This window comes from Emydura macquarii, unplaced genomic scaffold (genome assembly GCF_026122565.2).
Source record: "Emydura macquarii macquarii isolate MOO-44397 ecotype Brisbane River unplaced genomic scaffold, CSIRO-AGI_Emac_v2 contig_3401, whole genome shotgun sequence".
Taxonomy (NCBI): Eukaryota; Metazoa; Chordata; order Testudines; family Chelidae; genus Emydura; species Emydura macquarii.
Window position 1 is genome coordinate 711,038 of NW_027133538.1, and position 19,443 is coordinate 730,480.

General features: G+C 41.8%; 1 protein-coding gene across 2 annotated transcripts in view; it reads right to left on the reverse strand.

The window, feature by feature from the left end:
* Positions 1-19,443, reverse strand: part of CTCF (CCCTC-binding factor) — a 43,792-nt gene that overhangs the window by 14,892 nt on the left and 9,457 nt on the right. Inside the window, exons 2-3 of one of the 2 annotated variants that reach the window (XM_067534412.1) lie at positions 935-1,724; positions 67-237 (exon numbers count right to left, since the gene is read on the reverse strand). In XM_067534412.1, coding sequence (XP_067390513.1) covers positions 67-237; positions 935-1,724 — 961 coding nt within the window. Of the gene's footprint in view, positions 1-66; positions 238-934; positions 1,728-19,443 lie in introns of both variants that reach the window. The other variant, XM_067534411.1, reaches the window with a different exon arrangement.

The window sequence follows — 19,443 nt, forward strand, 5'->3', positions numbered from 1 at the left end:
TATACAAGAAGTGTAACGATACCATTGTCTTTACTAATTTTACAACGTTAACTCTGCATACAATACCTGTGTGAGTGTTGAGATGGTTCCTCAGCAGCGTGACTGTCCGGAAAGCTCTGCCACAAAGATGGCACTTGTGTGGTCTTTCATCAGTGTGGCTTTTCATGTGGCGGTCCAAGTTAGAACGACGTGGACAAGTATAACTGCATAGCTCGCACTGGAATGTCTTCTTTACACCTGGCCACAAAGCAAATCAGCTTTACTCTACCCAGCCACGTACTCCACTGCATTATACAACATTAGGTTCAAGATTCCAATAGCTTTTCCTTGTTCCATTAAACTATTACATGGAAAGAAATCTTGTGCAACTAAATCTAACTTTCTATTAGAAACAGAAGGCAGTGACAAGCTATGATTTTAGGATTTTAATTAGCATGTCAGTAATCATTTTCTTCCTGCACGCTCCACACAAGACAAAACATTATCATTAATCATCAAAATTTATAGTGAGAGAAAAATCAAAACACAAATACTGCATTCTTTTGCTGTCAATTCTGTCTGGTAATTGGTTAAAAAAATAATATTTGGGTTTTTATCACAGTGTAAAACAGTTGATAAAAATATTAAAATCTCAGAAACAAATATTTCTATTATCCAGTGAAATGTACTAAACTAATACAATAGCAACAAGGTCAAAACAAAGTAAACGGCTATGTAGTACCAGTACAGAAGATGGAAATTTCCCCTGAAAATGGAAGAACAGAGAACTTTTACTTATGGCTGTAATTAATAACAGAGGACACTTGTTACTAACACAAGGGCTTTACTCCCAATACAGTCTAGCAGAATTTGTCATTTCTTTTTCAGCCCTTTCCTAAGTTCCCATCATGACAAATACATTTTAAACCGAGCTATGTAAGAACAGCGAATTTACCTTTCTTTTTGATTTTTGTTGGTTTAGGGGGCTTCATGTTGCCCACCACCTTTTCCGCATTAACCTCGGAGAGCAAACCCTCCTGCTGCTCTTCTTCAAAGTCATACACAGACACATCCACATCCTTGCCTTCCTCAGTGTAGCGGAGTTTGCTTTTTTTGGTTTTCTTTGTTTTTTTGGCTGGTGGCTGATAGTCTGGATCTTTCTGCCAATTGGGATCTTCCTGTGGCTGAAGTTCACCTTGTTCTAGTGTCTCCACCTCACCGTTTGCACCTACTTTCACTACCTGGAACCCTTCCGGTAAAGGGAGCGTGTGACAGATCATGGGCTCTCCCTCCTGCAGGCCTCCTTTGGAAACCTCATTTTCATAGGCTCCCTGAAGCTCTTCCACAGAAGTGGTGGCAACAGGTACAGTCACTGGAACAGGTACTTGGACAAGCTGAAGCTCACCAAGGTTTATAGGCTGTTCTTCCATATTAACAACCTGAAGTGTTATTATCTGTGTATCATCTACTGTAGCCTCTGTTTCCTGAGGCACTGTGCCTTCCATTACTTCAGTCTTCATCTGAAGCAGCGTCGGATCCAGCTGTTCCATCATCACCATCTGGACGCCACTGTTGACGTCCTGCACTACTTCGCCCCCATCTGCTTGGTTCGGTGGTATATGGCAAGCATCCTCCTCCTGCCCACCTTCACGGCGTCTTTGATAGGTCTTTCTTTCTTTCCCCTTAATGAAAGTTTCAGCCTCCTCCCCAATAGCTTCGATTGTCTCGCTTTCCATTTTGCCTTCCTGCTGTAGAAATAAGAAAGGTATTTTATGAGATCACTTAGATGGCTGTTTTGACAACGAGCAGTACAAATCGAGGGGACAAAGGTTCAGATTGAAGACAAATGTTCAGACAAATGGGGCTCGTTGCATTCACTGATACTGTAACATGGAAACAAAGCAGAACTTTGGATTCACATTTTATTGATTATAGCTTTAATATCAAAGTAGTAGTAGAACACGAACTGAAGTGAGACAAATACTGTGCCAGTTTCAGGGAAGGAAAGAAAGGGGGAAGGGAGATAAAGGGATATGAATGTTTCCGGCTTCATACTTAAAAAATTCACAAATCTCAAAGGCAGGATGTACACTGGTATTATTCATTGCTCATAAATTATTGCTTATGTAGCTTATAGTCTCACTCTACACAGCTGCCAACAATATCACAAAGGCAATCCTGGACTATTTATTTTTAAAAGGTATGAAAATAAAAAAGTAGTAACGTGGTTGTAGCCAGCTTTTATTATGAAGCTACAGTATACATAGGCTTGGAAATTTTATTTGGTTCTAAAACTGCAAGATTTATACTTAAAACAGAAGGAAGGTGTTTCTGCAAAATCGAAGAACGTGCAACCTGTCTGAGACTTACAAGTCATTAAAAAATTACCCCAAATGAAATTCTGATATCTGTCTCACATTTCTTTGTCTTCCTCTAGCTCACAAAAATTACTACTTTCCATGTTGTTCAATCTCCATAAAAATTCATATGCAGCTATACTTAAAGAAACCAGATGACTGAATAACATTTTCTGTGGATAGTCCTGTTAGTATAAAGGTATGTTTTGGACACTGACTTCAGTGGAAACAGGATCAGATGCTATATGTATTTGTGCATGTTGCCCTCTACTGGCCAGCAGCAGCTTAGCAAGAATATAATGATCCTTCTATAGTTAATACCTTCCTCTGGCTCAAGTGGCCTGTATTTTTGGAGCTGCAGGATTGGGGTCCTACTGGTTTATAATGGAGAGGTGCTCGCTTTTTATGCTTGAGGTTGCCACTATCACAGTAGAAGACTGATTGTGATTCTCATAATTAAACAAATATTTTCATGCTTTCAAAATGTTTATAGCTAAATCTTGTTAGCAATAAAAACATTTCACAAATTTTTAAAATAAAAATGTCAATATGTAAACATAGATCCTTCCTGAAATTTTTGTCTAGTGTTGATTGTGTTCCTCTGTTAAAAAAATCTCACCCGAACACACAATTTGAAGCATTGGTAGATTTTGACAACTGACTGGCACAAGGTAGTTTTCAAGAGTAGAAACAGGAAGGTCTTTAAGAAATTGCCATTATTTGGAAACTAGACAATTCTCTATCAAAGCCAAGGGAGAAAAATCATGGTGACTGTGACTATTTTCATCATCTAACTCTGAACGAGCTGGTGCTGTCCTTTAGCAAAGAGAAAGTAAATTCCAGAATCAGGTAAAATGATAACTCCTCCTGTATTCCACACCAAAACGGCCCCTCAGTCTGGAGAGAACATGTACAGGTCCATTTTACAGCTAGGATAACAGAAGATCAAAGTTTAAATTAGTTTCCATATAAAGCTATCAATAAAAACCAAGATCAGAAGCCTGATCTCTGAGATGAGACCCCAACATCTTATCCACTAGACCAGCGGTTCTCAACCTTTTTTTCCCCCCCGAGTACCACTCGGGTCAGGTACAGTCAGGTACCCGGTACTTGACCTGACTGTACCAGACCCGAATACCACTCGGGGAAAAAAAAAGGGGGGAGGGGGGAAGGAACTTTCGGCGGCGGCGGTGGGGGACTTTCGGCGGCGGCGGGGTTACATGGGGGAACAATGCCCTCCGCAGAAACCCTGCCGCCGTTTGCTCCTTTTCAGCGGCAGGGTTTCGCGGGGATGGGGGGGACTTTTGGCGGCAGATTCGGCGGCGCGGTACGGCTCGCGTACCACCCAGCCTTCTTCGAAGTACCACTGCACTAGAAGAACCGCTGCACTAGACCAAAGTGCCTCAGAGAGAGTTTCAAAACTCTATACTTAGTTAAGCCAGCTAATTAGTGGCTTACAAAGGTGGCAAAAATTGCTAAGAGCTTTGGGTTACTAAAGTAAAGTATATGCAAAGCATTATTAGCCACATTTTTGACTGGGTAAATGAGGCATAAATGTTTGCAGCCTACTTTCCACGCTCAACTCCTATCTGATTGCAATGTGAACTGTTCAGCACCTCTGAATATCAGACCACTTACACAGTTGCCTAAGTATGATTTAGATTAACTTTAGATACCCATTTTGAAAAAAATATTGGTATATACATCTCTCACACACACACACACACACACACACACACAGCTTTTATTCACATCTATTTTATTGCATCTTCTTCGGATGTTCCTCTAAGTACTTTGTTGCTGTGACAATGTGCCAGTATCACGATCTGCTCAAACTAGGGTTTACCTACTTGTGTGCAAACTATGACTTTCAGAATGTTTCTTGCAACCAGAAGTTGCAGTCTTTATGGGGCACTGAATATCAGAAGTACTGATATTTTGCTTCACATACACTTCCATTTCCCTCTTTCCTAAGTTTCCCTGTTCATTGTACAGTAACCCACATGGACAAACATCTGAGGAAGACCTGAGTACCCATTACTGACTGGCAGTCTGCAGGGGATCAGAACCGAGCTTTATCCCAAGTGGAGGCGTAAGAGCCTGGGCAAACTTTGTCTTCCAATCACAGTTATCTTAGGTATTTGGGTAGGGACATGAAAGCTTAAGCGGAGACATCACTCTTCAAGCAGAGCAGAAAAGCACGAGGAATAGGAAAAAAGAAGAAATAGAATAAACGTGTTAGGGTTAATTAAACTGTATGTATTCACAAATTGCATTTATTCTAATGCCTTGTGATAGAATATAAGTTTACACAAAAGTCCTGCAAATCTACGTGTAAATAAGGCACAGTGCACAAGCTCCAATAAGTTACTACAGTGACCTCGCTGTCTTCTGAGCAGAGTGACATTGCATCAAACCTCTGTTCCATTTGTGCTTACTATCCAAGAAGGAAATAAAGATGCATATATTTCTTCAACTGCTCTTTCTTTACTACACACACCACAGGCATTGTAATGTACCACCCCTTCCCAGGAAAGCAAAGACTAAGACAAACTAACTAAGGGCAAGTGTACACTACAAAATTAAGTCAACCTAAATTACGTTGACGTACAGCTGCTGCAGTAATTAAATCACTTTGGCATGTCCACACTACGCTCGTGTCGGCAGTGCACATCTTCACTATTAGCGCTTGCATCGATGCAGAAAGCAGTGCACCACGGGTAGCTATCCCACTGCAATTTGCCACTATCTAGCACAGGATGTTTTGGGAATGTTTTGCAGTGCCACATGGGAGCAAATGTTCTGCACTATTGTGGCGAGCACTGCAAGCACAATGCATTTGTTCCTGCAGCACTTGTAAAGCAGGAGCTGGACAGAACAAGATGATTCCTTGAAGGCTGCCTTGCTGTTGGACATAGAAAGAAACAATTCATGGTGATTGTTGGCACTCATGGAGCAGCAGCAGACAGTGCAGTGCTGGTTTCGAGCCTGAGAAACAAGCACTGACTGGTGAGATCACATTGTTACGCAGGAATGGGATGACAAGCATTGGCTGCAGAACTTTCAGATGCGCATAGCCACATTCCTCAAAGTGTGTGCGGAATTCGACCCAGCCCTTCAGCGCAGCAACACCAAAATGACTGCTGCAAAAAAACCACTGCCGCATGTCCCTCTTGTAGCTCTTCTTCCCCATGCCCCAAGCGATCTGCTCATAGATATCAACATTTCTACAGCTGGATCGGAGCTGTGCCTGCACAGCCTCTTCCTCCCACAGACCCAGGAGATCCACCACCTCCTTTGTATTCCAGCCAGGAGCCTGCATGCAGCATGGAGCCTGCATGATCAGCTGGGCAGTCACTAGGCGAGCTTTCCACACCAAGCAAACAGGAAATGGAATTTCAAAAATTCACAGGACTTTAAAAAGGGAGGAGCATGTACCTATGTACCTGGCTGTCATGCAGAGGAGTTCAAAACGGTGACCAGAGGGGGTCACGATGAGGCATTGTGTGACACCTCCTGGAGACCACTAAAGTCGACATAAGTAAGGCAGTGTCTACACTGACACTATGTGGAGCTAACTAAGTCAACCAAACGCTACACCTCACATGGAAGTAGAGTTACTAAGTAAGAGTAGCGGGCAAGTTAAATCAGCTGGAGTGACTTCTTAGCATAGACACTTACAGTTGCCCTGCGTCAACCTAACTCTGAAGTACAGACCAGGCGTACAACAAGAACGTGTCCAATCTCTGTGTGTGTGTGTGTGTGTGTGAGTGTGTATGTGTGTGTGAGTGAGTGTGAGAGAGAGAGAGAGAGAAGTGAAATGTATCCCATGTCTTTCAGTGCAAACAAACAGATCATAAATTACTTAACTGTTAAGAGGGATACCCATTGGGTCTAGGACACATAGTACTTTCCCTACTACCCCCACAATTAACAGAGTTTTCACTGGTTTATGTTCCCATAAATGCTTCAGAATTCAGTGTAAAATGAGCACAAGCCACTCTGTACTTAAGCATCTTAGGGTGGAAGTTTATTTAGTTTGTTTTTAAACCATGCTCTACCTATCACAAAGCATCTTACAACATTATACAAAATTATGCAGAAAACTATGAACTGGTCCACTTTAATGAACACTATGTGAAAATTTACACATACATAGAACTATTTATGCCTGGTATCTTTGCTGGATCAAAAATCTCGGCAAGTTGCCAAGCGTGACTAAGTCATACTATAGATTAGTTGCCAAAAATGTTTGGATTTCTAAATTAAAAAAAAACCCTTTTAAAAAAATTCCAACTGCTACTCAGTGTCCATTTGCAAGTATGAAGTTAAACAGATTGTGTTTTAATTTGATGGGAGAAGGGGCTAGTCAGAATTCATGAAGCGTTCCACAATGGTGAATCACAACTTTGTCTGACATGCCGTATTATGGAGCAACTGCACTCTTTCTGTAGTCTAGGTTGTGATGAGCTTTGCATTACAAATCCTGTTCTGATTCCCACCCTCTGACTTTCTTCAAAAACATGCCATCTAATCTGGAGTTTCTTATATGTGCTCTCTTGTCACAGGAGAACTTTGGAGGAAAGTTTCATGTTCAGCAGGGAGGATGTTTAGAAGACAAAAATAGAATTATACACAATGGTGAATGTAAGATAATATGATACAGACAAATCAGTACAGCTTCTGTAAAGCAAAATCATGTTCCTCTGTCTATTGGAACACTGAACACATTGACAAAGTCCTTCACAAGAAGCTCGTAGTCATGGGGCATCCCAGATCAGAAGCCAGCTAAGAGATGGAAAACAAAGTAGGAATCAATAGTCAGTATTTAGCATGGCAAAAGGTTAAAAGTGGGATGCTCATAAATTTTAGACTAGGCTTTGTCTCGCTTTAAAAATATTGATGTAAATATGATCTGGAAATGGAGAGCGAGGATGAGGAACAGTGATGTGGTAAAAATGGCAGATGACTACTTAGAGCAGGGGTGGGGAACGTCCGGCCCGCGGGCCGAAATCATTTGGTCAGGCCCGCGAGGCCCGCGAAATCATTAGGTATGGCCCTGGCGGCGGGGGGGAATTCGGCGGCGGCGTGGTTTCACGGCGGCGGCGGGGTTCCGTGCGGGGGGGCAGTGCCTGCCGCCGAAACCCTGCCGCCATTTGCCCCTTTTCGGCGGCGGGGGACTTCGGCGGCGGGCACTGCCCCCGCCCCCCACGGAACCCTGCCGCCGCCGTGAAACTGTGCTGCCGCCGAATTCCCCCCTCGCCGAATTCTCCCCCGCCGCCAGGGCCACCATCAGGCCCTTGACAGAAAAAAGGTTCCCCACCCCTGACTTAGAGCAATGAAGAATAGAGAAGACTGACAAAAACTTCAGGGAGGATTTAAAACTAAATGAATGAGCAACAGAATAGCAGATGAAATCTGATGTAGACAAATGTAAGGTAACCCACACTGAAAGGAATACTTTGAACTATTCATACACACCACTAGTTCTAAATTAACTAACACTCAGGAAAAAGATGTGCACGGCATCATAATGGACAACTCAATGAAAATCTCTGATCAAAGTGCAGAGGCAGGAGAATAAAAAAAAACCAAACAAAAAGTTTGGATGCTTGAAGAAATGGGACTGAGGATAATACTTAAAGTATTATGCCGTTAAAGGAATCAATGATCACCCCATCTCAGGAAAGATATTAGCAGACAGAGAGAGATTCAAAGATGGGAGATAAAAATTATTAGATAGGAAAAGACTTTGTGTGAAGAGATTTCACAGATTGGGATTGCTTAATTTAGAGAAAAGAGATGACAGGTATAGCAAAATAGTGAGTGGAGCTGGTCACATTATAGCACAGGAAGATCTTAGGGTGTGTCTACTCTGCAATTAAAAAACAGCAGCTGGCCCATGCCAGCTGACTTCAGCTCATGCAGCTCAAGCTAAGGGGCTGTTTAACTGCAGTGTCGATGTTTGGGCTCAGGCTGCAGCCCAGGCTGTAGGACCTTATGAGGTGGCCCCTAAATATCACTGGGGCCAAGTATTTAATAGTCTTCAATAAGTATTAGACAGGACATGGATAATGAAAACCTGTACAGTTTCTTTAGGATAGGATAACAACAAAAGAGTTATATACCCTCACACTTCAAGGCACAATCCAGGATAGGAAGAGGATTCCCCTGTTATTCCATAGCTATCCTCCTTCTTCTTGTCTAGAGCATGAAAAAGAGTGCTTCTTAAAAATGTTAGCTCCTAGAAATATTGTTAGCTGGTCTTACTCACCCCTAGGGGCTGTCCCCTTGTTACTCACCATTTACAATAGGTACCATCACGTTTTTAAATAACAATTAAAACATGTTAACTACTATAACATTTTTTAAAGAACACCGTTTTCCCCCTCCAATCTAGATAAGATCTGTAGGGTTTCTTGCACTGTCTCTGAAACATCTAATACTAGCCATTGCCAAAGGCAGTATGCTTTTGAAAAGCAAGCTTGCAAGCCAGGAAATTAACATGAAATCAATGTAACAACCAAAAATGTGTAAAAGTTAACCTAACCTTAATTCTGCCATCTTTTTATTCTTGTCCACATACCCACTACAGTTAATCTATGCTTCCCTACGGTTCCTATCACTGTGATATTTGGACACAACCAGATATGCACTAATATATGCACTAATATATTCTATGCACTAATATATGCATACCCAGCAACCTAGTACACATGAACAACCTGTTCTCCAACTCATTTCCCTTTCATGAGCTCAACATGTCAATTTATACTCTCCATACAGACTGAAAGACTTTCCCTGCAAAAGCTCATTTATTTCCATTTAAATGGACATGCCACATGTGTTCACCTTATATCTACACGCAGTTCACACCTACCCTCCACACCTACCATTCCACTAGAAGTCTCAAGGCACAAATCTATCCCACCTGGATTCTTATTTACCTTCCTGTGTAGGTCCTATGCCCCTCTACCTACATACATCCAGGTATTTACCTTAACCTCTACCCACTCTGCAAAGACTATATTTAAACTGGGCCCAGAATGTCTAACCCAAAGACTATAGTCTTATCCACGCTATTACATTCCACTGCTAGTAATTTAAAATATTGGACAGTGTTTCTAGACAGAAATCTACCTTACCAGGAGGGTTCACAGAATAACAGAGTATGGGGCACAGTTAAGGTGCTTTAACTCTACATCTGCAATATTCACAATTTGTTATGTCATTAGAAACACAAATTTAACTTTGACGTTTCCTAGCTTTCACGCATTTGTGAGGTATTTACAACTTTAATTACATCTTACATTTTGTATCTGGATATTAATACAATAATACAAATAGAAACATGCCAGAACTTCAAATCATGAGAATCCTGCATTTCTCCTACACAAATGAGAGAATCATCTGACAGTCACAGAAATCTATGGCAATACTGCTACTGACTTCAGTATTTCAGGATCAAGCCCTTTATGTGCAATCCTTCTGAACACCTGGGCAATTTTGAAGCACCCATGCAAAACCCTGGCTAATTTCAAGGCTCTTGCTGACTCTGGGCGTGCGAAGCTCTGCGGTGACGGAATAAAGGCAGGATTTTATTACATATGAAATTTCTATTTTTACTGCTGAGTAGGACCAGAAAAGAGAGAGATGCAAGAGGAAGAAATGCTAATAGCAATTGATACAGTTGCTGAAACACACATAAACTTATGGCACTATTCAATTTGTGCTGAATGCTTCAGCAACATGGGCACAAGGAAGCTACAAAATTTTTTTTTTTCCATTGTGTTTTCCCATTTGACAAGAGCTACCATATAAAATTAGCCAAACATGAAATTTCCCCTTTGTTTTGGTGTGCAACAACATAAGAGATTTATTAGCAGCAACATAATCTCAAACTAGAGAATTAAGCATGTTTTCCCTAAAGGCATCCAGACCTTTTTTCCTAGCTGAACTAGACAGAAGTTTCTTTCTGGAAGCAATGCAGGATGACAGTTAACAAAACAAAACATGTCAGGGAACACTGTCTTACTGAGACTACCCTGTCAGAATTTAAGGAACAGTGATTGTAGGCATTGGGACTACCACAGGTAAATTGTGGGGCAAATAGTGGTGAAATAAGAGGAACATTAATATCTGCACTAGTCTTTCTGAAATAGACAAAAGCAGAAATTGCTGTTCAAAGGGCACTTTTTAATGGTAAAATAAAATATAGCCTTGAGACAGAAGCCTCCAAGGAACAACTTTAGAAACTTGCGTGCAGCAAGTCACCAGAACTAGACTGTTACTTGTACAAGGATTCTGAAGGAGAGAACAGTATACTAGTGAAATAGTAAATTTCCATATTCCTTGTCAGTATTCTAGAAGTTAGAGATGGAGGAGCCTCATTAAGGTCCTCCAATTCAACTCCTTAGCAATGCAAGATATGAGATTTAATTATTTCTACTTCAGGACATCGACAGATTGTAGAATGAAGACAGAAAGGAACTTCACCTCTTCACAACTGGACAGATCAAGGTTGGGTTCTTTTTACAGTCATCTGACTCATGAGTTAGTGGCCAATATGCCAGAGGATATTAAGACTTGAAAGAATCATGCACTGTAAATCCTATGACATATTCTAATACTGTGTAATGGGAACGGGCTCTCTCTAGCTTTGATTCCTTTGCTCTTCTAAATAGTGTCTGAATGTCAGAGTTTTCTTTTGCCATCTCTTCTCTTCACATTTGTGTTCTTGACTCTTCTATACTTCTACCTGACTACTTTGCTCTTTTTGCAGTCTGGCTGCTCTTCACTCAGCACTTGATGTCAAAACAAATACTCCAGAATGAAACAGATGAATAAACCTGGTAAAAACAATTTAAACAGGAGGAGACGTGTTCTTAGAATGGCTTATGTTTGCTTAATAAAAAAGCTGTGTAGTCCCACATCCCTTTATGATGAATAGCATGATAATAGCCCAAGAGCTCCCATGCTGCTCAAGCAACAAACCTTGAACACAACTGCAACCTTATAGAGAGTACTATATTAATTATTCCTCACTCTTTATGTTAGGCAGAAAAAACATGGTGACTACTGAAAAACACACAACTAATTGTTCCTTAGTGCAGTGTTCTTTGCAGTCCAGCACCAGCAAATCCTGGAGAACTTTAACTATACCGTCATCAGGTTTCTATCTTGTGCCACGGAATCCCAAATCCATTTAAAAAATGAGGGCACTTCCTTTCAGCATCAGATTAGTGCAAACTAGAAAATACTGCCCCGCTACATGCTGCAAAACCAATATGTAGTAATATCAGGTCCACGAACTTCATTCTATTAATGGAATAATAAAATCAGCTGTGGCATAAGTTGTAAGCTTTTTATTGTTGGGATAAAGCAGTCTCAACATTAGACACGTAAGTCACAGATCTATTTAAAGTTATCCCCACTTATTTAAGAGGGGCTTCAGGTACTTAGATTTACAAAAACTGAAAAAATGTTTCAATTGAAAAATTAAAGGTCTGGCCATAATTATGATTAAGAACAGGAGAATTACTTCTCTTACCTGTATTTTTGCTTGCACAGCATATGCATATATGCGGAAACACACATATATACACACAAAATGGAGGCACCTAATAGCAACTCCATATGATTCATTCTAAAATGGGCTTAAAATAGAGTATAAATTTCTGCTTTCATTAAAAGAAGCTGGCCACTCAGTGTGAAGTTTCACAGTTTTATGCCCTTTGAATGGTCTAACAGACTGTCTGGTTTCTCTTGTATTTAAAATGTACGAAGTCTTTGAATCTGCACCCTGGCTGAAAATTTTCCAGTCCCACTTTTCCTTGTTGTTGATAGCTCTTCAAAAGCATCATCTACCTACATAAAACTTGGTAAGCAGATGAATCTTGAGTAGAAATGGTACAATATGTAGGCTTTTTTTTGTTTTATTTTTAAAGAAACCTGGATTTAAGATCTTTTTTTGCCCCTATTCACGTTATAAGGGAGTTTATGTGATGTACACATAAATCTGACTGGCATGGATGGTGAGGTGTTGAGGTGCATGCAAGCCTCATTGGCAGAGGCCATGCACAGACACATATTTCTCTGTCAGGCGTTACACTTTTCTGTCAGATTCTGAAGGGTTTATGCACAGCGGCTGCTAGGTAAAATATTCTCCATCTGCAGCTATACTTCTGCTCCCCCTGCCCCAAGTCTTCCTACCTCTAAGGCCTTGTCTACACTAGAAAGTTTTGTCGACAGTAGGTTTTTCGGTGATAAAAAAAACACTATAATTACAGCTCTCACTTTGTCGCAAAAACGTGTTCACACGATGCTGAAGTATCAACAGTGAGAGCAGTGCATCATGGGCAGTAATCCCATCGTGCAACTTGGCAGCTTCTGCCACTAAGAATTCTGGGATGGAGGGAGAGGAGCATGGAGCAGCATGGGTGCTGGCTCAATGTCCCATGGTGCATTGTGTTTCCATGCCGTCATTCATTGAGTTGCTGGCAGTGACTTGCACCATTTTTTCAATGGCTCCCTGCTGTTTACTGCACACCTGCCATCTCTATCTGAAAAGATGGATCCTGTGCTACTCTCCACTGTTACAGTCAGCGTTCTGAATACATCGCAACAGGTCGCGCAGTACATCATGAGCTCCAAAATCGGAACAAGAATCCGAGGAGCCTGACCTGCTGAGTGACAAGTAGACAAACAGCACCGCACTACTGTTGTCATTCACGGAGCATCTGCACACAGTGAACCGCCACTTCTGGGCATGTGAGACAAGCACTGAGTGGATTGCATTGTTCTGCAGGTCTGGGATGACAAGCAGAGGCTGCAGAACTTTCAAATGCGCAAAGCCACCTTCACGGAATTCTGTGCAGAGCTGACCCCTGCCCTATGGCGCAAGGACATCTGAATGAGAGCTGCCCTCTCAGTGGAGAAGTGCGTAGCAATTGCTAATCAGTTTGGAGTCAGCAAGTCCACCAATGGAGCTGTGTTATCACAAGGGTGCAGGATCATTAATCACATTGTGCTGCGAAGGACTATGATTCTGGGCAATGTGCATGAAATTCTGGACGGCTTCGCAGTGATGGGATTCCCTAACTGTGACAGGGCAATAGATGGCACACATATCCCAATTTTGGCACCGGACCATCATGTGAAGGGGTACTTCTCTATGGTACTGCAGGTGCTTGTGGATCACCATGGGTGTTTCACTGACATCAATGCGGGTTGGTCAGGAAAGGTGCACGATGCTCATATCTTCAGGAACACTGGCCTGTACCAGAAGCTACAAGCAGGGACTTTTTTCCCCAGACAAAAAGATTCCAATAGGGGATGTTGAGATGCCCATAGTGATCCTGAGAGACCCAGCCTACCCACTAATGCCATGGCTCATGAAGCCTTAAACAGGCAATCTGGACAACAGCAAGTAGCACTTCAATAACAGGCTGAGCAGGTGCTGAATGACTGTTGAATGTGTGTTTGGCAGGTTAAAGGCACGCTGGAGATACCTTTATGGAAGGTTGGACTTAAATGAGGACAATATTCTTGAGGTTATAGCTGCCTGCTGTGTGCTCCACAATTTATGTTAAGCTAAGGGCGAGAAGTTTACCCAGGGCAGACCACAGAGGCGGATCACCTTGCATCTGAATATGAGCAGCCAGATGCCAGGGGCACTAGAGGGGGCACAACGAGGGGCCATATGCATAAGGAAGGCACTGAGGGCCCATTTTGACAATGAAAATCCATCAGGTGTTTTTTGAAACTGCGCTGTGACATTCTATGACCACTATACAGCTGTACATGTGTGTCGGTGGTAGGTGCACATATCATCTTTAACACAAATAAAAAGTGCTTCTTGTTTTGAGAACTTACTTTTATTATTAAACACAAACATCACACAACACCAACAAATCCTAGAGGGGAGAAAGTAGTGGGTGGCAGTGCCAGCTATGTCAGCTGTGTGCAAGTCCAGCAGTCGTTTTCATAGCTGTCTGAGGGGGTGGAATGAACGGGGTAGGAAGATGGTCCATGCCTTTGGTAGGAATGGGTAGGGGGAGTTGGTGGAGTGAATGGAAAGAAGATCTGTTGCGGCTGAAGGGGGGGCCAAGTTTGCATGAACTGTGTCTGCAATGACACTATTGTTTTTAGAAGTTTTATCTGCTCCTTCATGACCTTGATCATGCGCTCACGGCCAGCAAAAATTCTCTCCTGGTTTTCCTTCCTATCTGTCCATCTTTCACACAACTTTAACTCTCCCCCCCCCCACATAAAAAAAAAATCCAGTATTAGTGCTAGGAGAAAAAATAATCCAGTAAAGGATAATTTCCAGAAGAATGAAAGGGGACAGATTAAAGTGTAAGTCATCTATGAAGTACAGCAATTGTCACAATGACATATTTACTGGTGGGTGGAGTAGAGGGAATGTACCATTAGGTGGCTTTACTTTTAATTTCCACGCTTTTCTGGGTTTATATGGGCTGGTCTACAGTACAAAGGTAAATTGGGTTAACTACACTTCTCAAGGCGTTGAAATACGTCATGCCCTGTATGATGTAATTAAGCCAACCTAAGCCATAGTGTAGAAACCACTAAGTTAATGGAAGAATTCTTCCATCGACCTAGCTACCTGCCTCTCAGAAAGGTAGGTTTGCACCATGACGGAAGAACACCTTCCATCACTGTCACAAGCATCTGGTGCTACAGCTGTGCCACTGTAGCGTTTCTAATGTAGACATATCCTCAGGTATTTTACATGTGTAGCAACCCTAATTGCATCAAAACCAAGTTGTATGCACATGTGACACGCGCGCAAGTGTATATATACACAGATACACAAACACAAACGAAAAGTTTCTTCTAGCAAGGAGTAATGGTTTTGTACGAGGCTAAGTGAACAGACTTTACAGCAATGGTTCCCAACCTGAGGGGGTGCCAAAGAATACAGGAGGCCCATGAGGCTTCAGTAATATTGAGGTCATGACGAGGCACGTGCTGCTGAGATTTGCGCCAGCCAGAGTGAAGCAGCAGCCCCAAACTCTACTCCAGCCAGAGTGGAGCAGCCCTGCGCTGGTGGGGGGCCTGGAACAGCCTTGGCCAACGTGCCCGAGCCCGCCTCCATTACCCTCAGTCCATGAGGGATAGGAAGAGGCGGGGCGTGCAGTGGCAGTTGCAACAGGGTAGGATTAGCTTCTTAATAATAATAAATTGCTTTTACCTGAGTATGTAATTTAGTGTGATTATCATCATCATCATATGTGATTTCTGTTCAGAGCATATGATCCACTGTGTCAGAAAAAACTGTCACAAAGCAGTGTTATTGGACAAATTAATGCCACTAACAGAACATGAAAACACAGAATCTAAAGGCCTCATAATTAAAGCTCTGCCTACATCAGATGTCAGTTGATTCAATGGTTTTCCACCACATACATAAAATTGTAACTATCTCTCTGCCTAGTAAGTTATAGTGTATGGGGTTGCAAGGTATGTACGCATATACCTCTTTCCCTATATAGATTAAGTAATGATAAAATGATCATTTAATAGCTTTAGAACATGATTCTGCAAGATGCCCAACACCTTCAACTCCTATTGAAGTAAACAGGATTTAGGACATTTCATATTTTGAAGAATCAAGAATCTACTGATTAAGACAATACCACCACCAAGATCAAAAACCTTAAAACTATTTCCAGGTTTTTAAAATTGGATACACACCTCATTGGAAGCAAGTTCCCATCAGTATCAATTAGTGTTTTTTGCTCTTTGTTTTAGGATTTTTTTCAATATCTAAATTAAACTATCTGTTCCCACATTTTAAAAAAATATTTAATAGCTTGGACACATAGAAATTGCCTAAAACTTTCTGACAAATTAAGTCATAGAAAAGTGATCATCAGTTCTGATGATCTTTTAAATCCTGTTGCCAATGCAGCCTCTTGGAAGTAAGAAAAGAATGAGAAACATAGAATGGCAATTGTGGTTCTTTGCCTGTATGAATCAACACTGTTGATACATGCAAGCTTAGAACTTCTGAATAGTGCTGTGCAGTAAGGATGATTGCATCCTACTGTCCTCACATCGCACATGTGGCATAGTGCTGCGTTCCCGTCGGCGCAGTGCATTGAAGATGGAGCGCAGAACAGAAGCATAGAAGTCGACAGGAGTTACACAAGTTTTTTGTGTTGTTTGCGAAACTCCGGTCGACTGCTGCCGAATCTCCGAGGTAAGTGTAGACAAGCCCTTAGTGTTTAGATTCACAATTCCAAGTCTAGGACTTACCCTTTTCATGTACGAGATTTCTATGAGATTTAAGGTTTTACAGTATCCTGGACGCACACTTTGTTTAAAAACACAGGAAATATATAAGATCACAGTCAGTAGTTTTTCATTATTAATATAATTAACAAAAAAACACTGGGGGGAAGGGAACTGACACTTAGGGCCTCGCATCTCATAAAAGGAATAAGCTTTATTGTGCTGTCTGACAAGGAGGTCTTAGGGACTCCCTTTGACACCACCAGCCTATGTTTAAAGAGATCAGCAGTTCTAAGACAAGGGTGAACGGCAACAGAGAACTATATATATGACAGTGGTCTTGACAGAGGCAGGGTTGGAGGGGCTGCATCAAGTACCTCCATTTCTAAAGGGATGCACTAATAGCACCAGTGACTCCCTTCCCCTAAATAAATACTTAGCAGGGAGGGCACAGGCACTCCTGCCATCCCACTTCACCAACTGAAGATATTGTGGGGGGATGTTTCTTCCTCTCAGCCTGATTTGCCCAGTCCGTGTGGGCCATTCAGAACAAATCTCCCAAAAAGTGACAGATGGCAAAGGAAGGAGGGAGTTCTCAGACAAGTCAGCCACATGAGCATTTGCTAGCTGTCTTGTACTGATGTGGGGTTGCTCACTTCTCTCTTCTCTGCTCAGGCAGCACCTTGATCCATCAAGGGAAAGGAAAACAGCTGTGTGTCCAGGCACCCCATTGAACCAAGTACTTCTTTCACCCAATTTCGGAAAAGGTGAGCTAGCTAGACAAAACTGTGGTTTTCTCTACCCTCTTGTAGATCAAAGAACTGACAGAATGGAGAGAAGTCAACAGCAGCCAAGCCTTAGCAGGAGAGAGTAGACACTGCTGAGTGTTTGATCCCACCCCTCCCTCATTGGCTATACAGGGCTCCCTTCTGCTCTACAGTTATCTTCTCAGCATCCCAGGCTCCCTTACGGAAGAAGGAAGCCACAGGCGTGCCTTTCTCAGAACAGGGTATGGAGCTCATTTCCTACCAGGAGTGTCTGGATGCCCCCAAATCCTCTCTTACTCCATTTAATTTTTTTTTTTTTAATTGCTGGCATAATTAAAAAAAACATAACAGGTTTATTGACTATATACCAAGGATGTAAAATACATAAAGTAGAATAACTTCTCCTGTTTGTTTTTAAAATAAATAAAATAATATGTAAAACTTATATAGCATTGTTTGTCCATCGTTCTCAAAGTGCTTTACATGTGAGAGATGCATTGTTATCCCTAGTTTACAGATGGAGAAACTGGAGCACAGAGAGATCAAGTGACTTGCCTAAGGTCACCAGCCCAATGCCCTATCCACTGAGCCATAATTAAGATCCTGTGTAAATCAGGATTTTACAGGTTTAATGGAAATTGAGAGATTAGCCCAATTACATAATTTTTTCAACAGCAGGGAGGTGAAATGGGAGTGCCCACTTCTGACTCCCCATTGTTGGAAAAACTGCAGCAGTTTAAAGCGGTGGAGAGAATTGGCAGCCAGACAGATCCCATGAAATTCAAACACTCATGATGGTACTGTGATTTAAAAAACTAAACTAAACTGTCATTTATGCAGGGCCTTAGCCATGTTTCCCAACTAGCAACCGTGCTTCTTTCAAGAATTTAAAGATGCTAAACTGAACTATGGGTGAATCTAATTCTTCCGTAGACATGTTTTTTTCCAACATATTTTCAAAGATAGCAGTGGCAAATATCTTGATTAAACAAATAAAATCAATATTGCACACAGATTCAAACATTCTGACAGATATTTCTTCTCTTTTCAAGAGGAAGCCACCTTTCTCCAAAATGCTATTGTTTTGACTGCTCAGGAAAGTCAGCAAAAAAGTTATTTCTTACACAATAAGAGCTGAGAGTTCATTTATGCTCCCTTTGTCAGTGGAGTGAAGAGAGGATTCCCAAGTGAGAGTTTTTCAGAAACTGGTCTGTATAATATACTCCTCCAGTTCTTCCTTAGTGGCTATGTTTTCACTGCTGAGTTAATTCAACTTATCTACACTGGAGTTAGGCTAATTCCAGTGAGGAGACGTGTGCCCTATAAGAGCTACAGCAGCACAGCTGCAGCTATGCCACTGCAGGACAGTCACACTATAGCAACTGAAGAGGTTTTTCTGTTGCTGTGGTAAATCAACCTCTCTGAGAGGCAGTAGCTAGGTCAATAGAAGAATGTTTTTTCACAGCCCTGAGTAATGTAGCTAGGTTGACCTAAATTTTAAGTATAGACCAAATCTGAAAATGGCCACATGTCTAAACAATGTTTGAGCAGTATGGAGTGACTGGATTACTGCACAGAGTATTTGAATTAGCAGCACAGAGCTGCAGCCCATATCCCTTGATGGGCCAGCCAACCTGAGTAAAAAGCACTACCATATTCGAGTTAAGGGTTTGTGCGTGTGGATGGGACTTGAGTTAGGCCATGCCTACACTAGACAGCAGCACAGCTGTACCGATGCAACTGTGCCACTGTAAGATCTTTCAGGTAGCCGTGCTGACAGGAGACACTCTCCTACCAGCATAGCACTGTCCACACCAGCACTTCTGTCGGTGTTACTTACGTCACTCAGTAGGGTGTTTTTTCACAATTCTGAGCAACATAAGTTATACCGACAAAAGAGGTAGTGTAGACATAGCCTTAAAAGCAACACCAAGTTACAATTTGAGTTAACTCTGCAGTCAAGACAAGACGTGGGTCTCAGTCTGATCCTTCCTCCCTGAACTTTGTACATCTCTCTAATACCTTGGTTGTGCATCTTTCTACTTTTCCTATGCAACATTCTACAGAGAAAAATTATCTTT